Source organism: Drosophila pseudoobscura, chromosome X (genome assembly GCF_009870125.1).
Source record: "Drosophila pseudoobscura strain MV-25-SWS-2005 chromosome X, UCI_Dpse_MV25, whole genome shotgun sequence".
Classification (NCBI taxonomy): Eukaryota; Metazoa; Arthropoda; class Insecta; order Diptera; family Drosophilidae; genus Drosophila; species Drosophila pseudoobscura.
Window position 1 is genome coordinate 37767734 of NC_046683.1, and position 9679 is coordinate 37777412.

Sequence of the window (9679 nt, forward strand, 5' to 3'; positions counted from 1 at the left end):
AAGCATTAAGGTGTAACAAGTTAGCACAACACCATGACCGAAAGTTGTTGAATTCGGATTGCAAGCGAGAATGAAATTAAATTTCCTTATACTGGACACAGAGCTTAACATCATCCGAGTACTCGAGAGTATGTTAATACCGAAGGAAAGTCATTAATAAAAGGTCAAATTTATTTGCTAGAAGGGAATGGTTTACAGATTTTAATGCTTTACTATATACCATCTGTCTCTAAGTTAATGAAAGAGGTAAACTCTAACAAGTTCGCCGGTTCGATCGGTTGATCGCCGCCTTATAAATCCATGCTAAGTTCGACATATAAGAGACTTGCAGATGTGTTGCAAGTGCGGAGTTAAAACCTTCTCAAACATTTTAGGAATAGCGGATAAATTAGCTATTGCTCTATTATTTTTTGCGTCAGACTTGCTACCTTTTTATGTGGAGGTATTGTAAACGATTTCTTCCAGATCGGGAGGAAGATAGAAGAATCGATGGACAGGGTAAATAATTTAAGCAAGGGTCCCACATAGTGCCTCGGCGCAGTACCTTAGTACACAACCTGGAACCCCGTCTGGACCCGGTGAAAACACCGGCCTGACTAGTCGAAGATCATGAAGTAAAGAACATTCATTTAACAAGCTACCGAAAATGCCGTTCTACCTCGGTTATCCGTATGAATACGGTTGACCAGAGTAGGTTTCCTCAGAATAGGTCGATTGGAAAAATTTGGCAAAAAAATCGGCAATTGCCTGATCATTATTTGCCGACGTTTTACAAAATGATAGCAAGGATGGGTGTGCGGACGTTTTACACTTACTGTTTACGAAGCTAAAACTGTTTTGGGTCCTATGAAAAACTTATCCTGCATCGAGATAGGTAGTTCTTATAGCATTGGGCATTAAGAACGAAAAGTTTGACCGAGCTATTACATAGCGAGAGTGAGAAGTAGGAGAACCAACTTCCTCAAAATTTTGTTTAAAGTCTTGATCTTAAGTTTTTTAAAATGGATAACTCTTTGGTAAACCAAGGGCGTTTTTCAGATCTAAAGCGGGACACAAGAATCAAAAAATGTGCCAAGAGCATTGTAAAAAATGTTTGTGCCTTTTATGACATCAGTGCCCAAGTATAAGAAGGACCAATCAAAATCCCTAATGAGGTTATTAAGCTTCGCAAACTCGGCTTTACGAAAGCAGCGGACTCGCTTAGATAGCCTACTCGACCGATCCAATACAGTTGGTACTATATCTAGTGACACTTCGAAAGTAGGATGGTAGGCGTCTTCAGGTATAGTGGGCGGAAGGGTCGGGTTAACAACACTATGGTCGGATACGATACAAAGCACAGATCAAGCAATCGACCCAAGGAATTTTTCACATTGAAACTTGAAAACTTGAAACTTGACTTGAAACAGGGACAGGTCGAGAAGGCAGAAGGTTACTAGACTCGTTTACCGATGACTAAACAGCGCCTGGCAAGTTGAAGTCACCAAGAACTATCATATGATCTTTACCTGATAGCGAGGAGGAAACAGCGGTTAAAACAGACAAGTGCTGCTCATAAATTGAGATTTCCAAACAAGGTGGAATATACGAACAAGTAATTAATATAGCGAAAGCGGGAAGAATCAGTTTTACACACAGGAATTCCAGTTCTTGTTGAACCTGGACTGTGAAGTGTTTCTAAAAGTTGTTGTTTCTAAACAATCTATATATGTACATATATACATACAGTATGTCAAGAAACTCTTTACACACTCAAAATAAATTTAATTTTTTTACTTTGGATAAGAAAATAATGGCCTTTGATTCAAATTTATCAAATTGTATCAATCATAACCATTTAGGGATTAAATATAAAGTAGTTTTTGGAAAAAAAAAAAATAACAAAACTATAAATAGGTAACTTACAAAACAACAAAAACAATGACTACTCATTTTTGACACTGTCAAGAAACTCTTTACACATTTCGTTTTCGAGCTCTGTTTTGATCTCGTTCTTAGAAAAAAGGGACTTTACCGTAATCTATGCTTTTGGCGTTGCTCAGTGCTGCTCTATTTCTGCATTGACTTTGATTTGGTTGCGAAATTTTGACCGGTGCACATCTACAGACTAACTTTCTGAAATTTTTAAAATGCCTTGCAAAAGACTAAGCTTTGACGTTGTCCAATTGATTTACTATAATCACCAGTTGGGCAAATCTGTTGCAGACATGGTAGACATGTTTTCAGTATCAATGAAAACCATTTACAAAGTCCTAAGTCGCGTCCTAAGTATTTACAATAAACTTTAATCTTTGGACTCCCTTAAAAATTGCAGCAACTCTGTTTGGAAGTTAGTTTGGCATTGGCGTCTAGCAATTTCTTTCCTGGTGCTCATTCTGTAATTTCTGCTGCTCCTTGTGGACTTGAATCATTTTCCGAACAATCTCCAGCAGATTTTCCAGTTTAATCCGCTTTGGTTGCAGAAATGATACTAGAGCCGCAGTTGGATCTGTGCCGGTCGGCATTAACGGAATTATTTAGGATCCTCGTAAGTCCGCAGTACCATCATAACAAATGTATATAGCGAAATTTTCCATCTATGCACTCCATTTCGACTCGCGTGTATTGTTTGTTAATTTAGTAGCTGCAAAATAATAATAATAAAAAAAGGAAATTCATACATAATTTGTTTACTTATTACCACCAATTTCTGGTTTCTCCATTTTGTATTGTGTCTGTTTTATTTATTTATTTTTTTAGTATTTAATATTCGAATTACGAATTGGCGCGAACTATTTCGCATTGCCATTCAGTGTTTTTTGGTTTTGCCGGTCCGAAAATTTCCCATCCATTTTGGATGTTCCTAAACCGCACGTTTCTATGCGATAGTTAGCCGATGGTTTTCAAATGCAACTCTGAATAATTGTCATTCACAATGGAAAAATGGTATTCACTGCGAAAACGTAAACAATGATTGTGACAAAATTAACAAAAAACAACAACAGAACAGCTCGGAAGGACAGAAGACCAAATTTTCGAAAAACTTATTAATAAAATGGATTTAGTGCCAGAAAACTCCTCCAGTGGTCCGTCGAATAGATATATTTGTTTTTTATTGTTTATAATATATAATATTATTACACAATGCAGCAAACAAGAGAACAACAGCAGGCGGCAGGGTGAAATGGAGTGCCGCGCTTGAGAAGCTGCTGATTGACCTATGGCAGGAGAAAATTGAAGATTTGCGCGGACCACGCAAAAATTCACATGTGTACATGGAGATGGCCGAGTCCATGAAGGAGGCTGGGATTGAGCTTGGATGGGGCGAGATAAGGACAAAGCTCGAGAACATGACCAAAAAATACAGGTAAATATTATTGACTCTGCCAAATAAAAGATTGTGAAACCTACTATTTTTTTATACTTTGCAGGATTGAAACATGGATAAACAACATGGAGCAGAGCACATTGGACAACGACAGTAAGTTTTATTAATTTATTGCTAAAAAAATATATTTCATTTAAGGTGTTCATTGCAGATCCTGATGAGTACTTTTCGGATATTATTGAGATGGACCTGGACGGATCTTGTAGCTCCAGCACCTTGTCTGGGCCTCCGCCAAAGAAAAAGAAAAAGACCGACATTTCGTTGCTGGCAGAGATCGCCCAGGAGCGTCTCGAACAACAAAAGGGCCACCACGTTAGGCAGGATAAGATGGTGCAGGACTTCATCAGCACCCAAACAAAATTCCAGAACGACTTATTAGAAGTTTTAAAAAATAAAAATAAATGAGTTTTTAATTTTCATTACGGTCTACACAATATTTTGCGATTGCAGATCGTATCTGTTCTGCTGACTGATTAAAGTCAGCAGAACTGTTGCTGGTATCGGGCTGTTCGCGCTGCTCATTTGTTGCAAGCTCCCAATTTTCATTAATCGCGCTGTTGTGCATATTTAATATATTGTGTAAAATACAACAGCTCATTATTATGGCGCTATTATTTTTGTGGTGGCTATCAAGACCTTTTCCGATTATTCGAAATCTGGCTTTTAAATGCCCAAATGCATTTTCCACCACTCGCCTAGCTTTGGAAAGGTTGTAGTTAAACGTGCGCTGTTCCAAAGAGGCGACTGTGGAAAACGGGTAAGGTTTCATCAGCTTTTTAGAAAACCTAAATGCCGAGTCCCCGATAAGCATTACAGGGACGTTTACTCCGCTTATTTCCTTGGCTTTCTCTTGGAGTAATGCCGATGCTTCGATATGTTTTGCAAGGCTTGACTTCTGGTATATCATCGAGTCATTGCACCTTCCTGCAGAGCCGATATTTACATATGTAAATCTGTATCTAAAAAGAATCGGATTTAAATAATTTAGGACATTAAACCAACTTGCTAAATACATATTTTTGTGCAAGATATTTGCATACCTATAATCCAATAAAAGTTTAAAAACCAATTTATATGTAAACATATTGCTGAAGTTCTTTTTGATTTCCTACCAATTGCACCTAGGCACTGAGGAAACCCAATTGCCTCGAGTCCCTTTACGCACTCATCAATTTTGTCGGAAGTTAGGTAATGGGGCCACATGTACTCCTTCGAAAACTCGTTGATAAGTGTTCTGCAAAACTCGTGCAGGATATTACACACACTGTATGGAGCTACACCGAAAAGCCTGCCAACTGTTCGGTACTCAGAGGACGAGCCCAAAGTGTATAGCGCAATGGCGATGCGCTTTTCCAAAGGAATTGCAGCTCGGCAGTTGGTGTCCTTCTTTCGCAGCACTTCAAGCCGATTCACTAAAATATCAAAGCAGGGCCTCTCCATTCGGAAACTCTCCTTGAAAAACGCCTCGTTGTTTTCTGGTAAGTCTTGCTCCCAAAATGTCCCGAACCGCTTCTAAAAACATAAAAAATGGCCTTGTACGTTAAACTATGGTTGAAGTTAGTAGAAGTACTCACACGACCATAATCTTCCTGGCCTTTGTGTTTTTATGGCAGTTACCCAGTCAAGCATCTCATCCTCGCCAATTTTAAAGTCATCGTCGTCATCATCATTATTCATTGACAGCAACATTATTAGTTGGTGCAAGAAAATATTTTGCTGTTGAACCACAGCCGAAATAATTGCTATATCTTCATCATCCATTATAAGAACCAAGAATTAATATGTCTTCCGCGCAAATTGAATGAACTTGTTATTGGCATCAGCTGTTTTTGACGGATGGTCGATGGTGGCAGTGTGAATCGGAGTTTCACATCTGTCAAAATATCCCACCATTCCCCCGGGATGGGCTCAGTGTGCAGAGCCCAGAGGAGGGTTTTTACTCTCAAACTATACATCGATGGTTGAAATTTATCGCAGAAAACCATCTACACTATCGATATTATCAATAGTATCATCGATGTTCTTGCATTCCATTTCGTTTCATATTTTACGGAGAATTTCATTACAAATTGAAATTGCATCAACAAAATAGTAAAATTATGGCACTGGCCTTCAAAAAGGCTCACGGGTCCTTAGTTGAGACCATTGATGGAGCGCCGCCACTCAAGAAACTACGCCTTCAAACTGTGGCCGCCAAAGCAAAGCCAGTGGAAAGAAAACTGCAGGTGCTGGCACAGCTCGATCCCTATTTGGGAGCAGCTACTGCAGTAGCAGGCGCCTGTGGAGTTGGTGGAGCAACGACAACGCCGGCAGCTGTACCCCCAGCTGCACCCCTGCCAATAAGTAATACAGGGGCTACAGCAACGAGTGCAACCGCTACCATTAGCCCAAGCAGTACCAAGGAGCTACTGGAAGTGCTTGTCAAGATCACGGATGAGATCTGCTACGAAGATGTGGATATGGTCGAGCTGAAAGAGGCCTCTGCGAAAATATATCAATTGTTCCAGCTGCAGGACCGTGATAGCGACACTTCGGTGCGGGTCAAGTTGCTGGAGCTGCTCTCCGGCCTAGGTTGTGAGTGCACCACGGAGGCGGGCGTCATTCTAATCATAGACCACCTAATCTACTTACTACGCAAGGAGACCTCACAAAAGGTTCTGGCTCAGGGAATGATGTGTCTCTACCGGATCGGTGATCGCCGGCGTCACCTTGTCCCGATGGCCTACAACACACAAGTTGCTCATCTGGCCAAGGAGGCACTGCGTTCTGGCTCCACACACACGCAGAAAAACGCAATGCTGGTGATTGGCCGGTTCGCAACGCGAATGGAGGGCGAGCGCCACTACGCGTGGAAATTGGCCTTCTACATAGACTCGCAGGATTCAGGGGTGCGAGCGCAGGCTCTGCATGCTCTGCTAACACTGGGCGAGCGGGGATCCAACCTGCCGGCGGTGCTCTACAAGCGGGCCGTAGATGCAATGAAAGACGACTACGAGTGCGTGCGAAAGGAAGCCCTGCGACTGGTGTACATGCTGGGCAACCGTCATCCCGACTTCATTATTGCCTCGGAGCGCCAGCAGGAAGACATCCGAATGATTGATGCCGCGTTCAGCAAAGTGTGCGAAGCACTGTGTGATCTCTCGCTGCAGATTCGTGTCTTGGCTGCCGAGCTTTTGGGCGGTATGACCCACGTCAGTCGAGAGTTTCTCCATCAGACGCTTGACAAGAAGTTAATGAGCAATTTGCGCAGAAAGCGCACGGCCCACGAGCGCGGGGCGCGTTTGGTGGCCAGCGGCGAGTGGTCGTCGGGCAAGCGGTGGGCGGACGATGCTCCACAGGAGCACCTAGATGCCAGGAGCATATCGATTATCGCCAGTGGGGCCTGCGGGGCCCTTATCCACGGTCTAGAGGATGAGTTTTTGGAGGTGAGAACGGCTGCTGTCACCTCCATGTGCAAGCTGGCACTGTCGCGGCCGGACTTTGCTCTGACCAGCCTGGACTTCCTGGTGGACATGTTCAACGACGAGATTGAGGATGTCCGGCTGAAGGCCATATACAGTCTGACAGCCATCGCTCGACATATAGTTCTGCGGGAGGATCAGCTGGAGACCATGCTGAGCTCGCTGGAAGACTACTCGGTGGACGTGAGGGAAGGCCTGCATCTGATGCTGGGCGCATGCCGGGTCTCGACACAAACGTGCCTGCTGATGGTGGTCCAAAAGCTGCTCGATGTGTTGGCCAAGTATCCGCAAGATCGTCATTCCACCTACGCCTGCATGCGGAAGATTGGACAGAAGCATCCGCACCTTGTCATGGCTGTGGCCGTTCACCTTCTCTACGTGCATCCGTTCTTCGAGACCCCCGAGCGGGATGTGGAGGATCCCACCTACCTCTGCGTACTTATTCTTGTCTTCAATGCAGCCGAGCATCTGATGCCAATCATCAGCCTCCTGCCGACGGCCACACACCGCCACTATGCGTATTTAAGGGACAGCATGCCAAAACTGGTCCCCCAGCTGCCCATCGAGGGTGCTTCCTCCTCGTGCACAAAACATCGGATCGATGATGCGGTCAAGAAGGCTGGAAGCTCCGCTGGATACCTCAAAATGATTCTCAGCCACATCGACGAGATCGTGACCATGCCCGACGGTCGCGTGGAATTACTTAAAACCGCCCAGTCCAATCTTCAAGTAAGTTAAGCTATGAATCCTTGAATGAAACCGAAACCATTAGAATATGTTCATTCTCTGCGTATTCTCTCCAGCGCCTTGGGGACATCGACTCGGGACTGTATGGGACGTCAAACTTTCTGGAAACTTTCCTGTCCGCTCAGATTCAAATTGAGCAGATGCAGCGTTGCGCTAGAGCGCACAGAAGTCGTGTCCCACTGAAGGAATCGCTGGCCGCCCTCGTCACCAAGTGTCTCAAGCTGCAGCACACGTTTTCGGGTCTTAGCTACTGGGACATTCTACAGGTAAAGCAGTTGCGGCTGCGTGCCAGTGCCCTGCATCTGGTCCTTGTGGTGAAGGATCGCTCGCAAAGCGCCCTTGGTCCCTGCCAGATGCTGCTCCAGACTGCAGGGGACATCAGTGAGTACATAAAGGCCAACACGAAGGATGAAGAGCAGCCGCTGCTCCCAATCCCAACCATTGTGGCTATCGGGGGAGAGGAAGAGAAGTCCATAAAATCATCGGCCAACAACGTCCAGCCGGATAGTTTCACACGTCAGCTACTGTCCAAACTAGACGCTATCACGGATCCCAAGCCAGGCCGAGTCTTCCGCGAGATTCTGCCCCTGGTGCAGAATGCCCCGCCATTAGCTCTGCCGCCTGCCAATGAAAAGATCAGACGCTGTATGGCCAGCATAATCGAGCCGTGCCCGCTGCAGTCCCAGGACAATGTAATCAAGGTGACTGCTGGTCTGATTGCAGCCGTTCCGTTTGTGGCTGAGATTGACAACTTGCAAGAGTCGCAGAAGGCGGACATGCGAATCAAGATCAAGTACCCCGATCAGCACATGCACACAGTGGTGCCCAAAATGACGGACTTCAAGCCCATCATGACTGAGCAGGGCGAGCACGAAACGAATGTGCGTCTAAGGACGACGATCCTCTTGTCTCACAGCGTCTGGACAGAGGCGTCGCTCGTGGAGATTCAGCTGTGCCTGGCTGTGCGGCCGGGCAGTGAGCTAGAGCTTTGCAAGCCAGCGAAGGTCTTATTTGCTCCAAAGCCAGTGCGGCGAGGAATTTAGCGGGAAGAGATCAATTATACTAAAGAATCTGTAAAGTCAAGAAGGAAGCAGTACGGAAAGCAGACAAAGCAACGAAGCTGCTCATGGATAAACTAGTTATTAGAGATGTAACATTGTAAATTATCCAATTAAATAACAATATTATTTTCCTCTATGCCACCTTACAGTCTGTCATGCATAATTTTGGCCACATGCGGAAGCATTCATGCAACACCAGAGTCGATTTAGCCGCATCATCCTGTTTCTATGCAGTTTTCTCTGTTTTTCGGCTATTTTCGGAACAAAACTTGTTTATATAGATTTATTAGCTTATTATTAGTTCTGAGCGCCGATATGCGATTTTTAAACTTTTGGAAATTGGGTTTCCTCGCTATCGATACGACTGTTTATATAATGCAAAGACCTCCCAGTGCAGACAGAGAAACTATCGCAATAGCTAAACTTACGCAATCATAATGGAGTGGCGAAAGTGATTTATCAATCGAAGAAAAATCCATCGCTGCGAACTACCATTTTTTAATCAAATATTTTACTTAAAAAGGGGCCAGAAAACTGAAGAAGATACAAATAATAACCATGAATGATGCTAGAACATGCATAGAAGAAATTCGAACCATTAGTCTCAACGATAGACAAATCATTTTCAGCTCAAGCTTTTTGCTTTGACCAGATTTTAAAAATCTAGGCAAATAGGATTCTTTTCCAGAAAAGCTCTGATTCATTTTTGAAAATTTCACAAAGGAAACTTTTTCCTCGGGGAAATGAAAATGTAAGCGCCTAAATATACAACAAACCGATTCTTAATTGCAACAAGAAAAAAAATAGATGACTTATTGATGCATTAACATAAATTTGACACCATAACCAGAGTAATTTAGATTGTGCCCATCCAAAATTTGGTTCTTAAATCAATCGTCCGGGCAGCAACACTTTGCGTTTTCGTGCAGGTGACGCAGCCTGATTCGGCTATAGATACATCGTATCGGATCAGGTGTTACTCATGTGAGATGTGACACGAGAAAATGTGATACAAATTTGATACAAACGGAAGCACCTAAAAA

The 9679-nt window shown here is 43.7% G+C and overlaps 2 protein-coding genes and 1 long non-coding RNA gene across 4 annotated transcripts; 2 read left to right on the forward strand and 1 right to left on the reverse strand.

Moving 5' to 3' along the window:
* Nucleotides 1-2891: 2891 nt before the first annotated feature.
* LOC26532491 (uncharacterized) lies at nucleotides 2892-4514 on the forward strand. 2 transcript variants are annotated; one of them, XM_015186906.2, is made up of 4 exons: nucleotides 2908-3065; nucleotides 3130-3346; nucleotides 3411-3460; nucleotides 3519-3786. In XM_015186906.2, exons 1-4 carry the CDS (start codon nucleotides 3035-3037, stop codon nucleotides 3770-3772), a joined length of 552 nt encoding a protein of 183 aa, XP_015042392.2. In that variant the 5' UTR covers nucleotides 2908-3034; the 3' UTR covers nucleotides 3773-3786. The 2 variants fall into 2 exon arrangements, with proteins under 2 accessions (XP_033240604.1, XP_015042392.2); XM_033384713.1 differs by lacking the exons at nucleotides 3411-3460; nucleotides 3519-3786 and adding an exon at nucleotides 4493-4514 and having other exon boundaries at nucleotides 2892-3065.
* LOC26532263 (uncharacterized) lies at nucleotides 4063-5298 on the reverse strand. Its single transcript, XR_004470553.1, has 3 exons — nucleotides 4942-5298; nucleotides 4408-4879; nucleotides 4063-4326 (listed from the first exon to the last, which is right to left on the reverse strand). It is a non-coding gene; the product is annotated as an uncharacterized lncRNA (long non-coding RNA).
* A 41-nt stretch (nucleotides 5299-5339) lies between these two features.
* IntS4 (integrator complex subunit 4) lies at nucleotides 5340-8770 on the forward strand. Its single transcript, XM_001354291.4, has 2 exons — nucleotides 5340-7557; nucleotides 7632-8770. Exons 1-2 carry the CDS (start codon nucleotides 5467-5469, stop codon nucleotides 8616-8618), a joined length of 3078 nt encoding a protein of 1025 aa, XP_001354327.1. The 5' UTR covers nucleotides 5340-5466; the 3' UTR covers nucleotides 8619-8770.
* The last annotated feature ends 909 nt before the right edge of the window (nucleotides 8771-9679 follow it).

What these genes read in the sequence shown, in the direction of transcription:
- LOC26532491 (XM_015186906.2), top strand. Translation starts at nt 3,035, where the DNA reads ATGGATTTAGTGCCAGAAAACTCCTCCAGTG. An exon ending in AACATGACCAAAAAATACAG is followed by an intron (nt 3,347 to 3,410) that starts GTAAATATTATT and finishes TATACTTTGCAG; the next exon opens with GATTGAAACATGGATAAACA. An exon ending in GAGCACATTGGACAACGACA is followed by an intron (nt 3,461 to 3,518) that starts GTAAGTTTTATT and finishes TGTTCATTGCAG; the next exon opens with ATCCTGATGAGTACTTTTCG.
- IntS4 (XM_001354291.4), top strand. Translation starts at nt 5,467, where the DNA reads ATGGCACTGGCCTTCAAAAAGGCTCACGGGTCCTTAGTTGAGACCATT. An exon ending in CCGCCCAGTCCAATCTTCAA is followed by an intron (nt 7,558 to 7,631) that starts GTAAGTTAAGCT and finishes TATTCTCTCCAG; the next exon opens with CGCCTTGGGGACATCGACTC.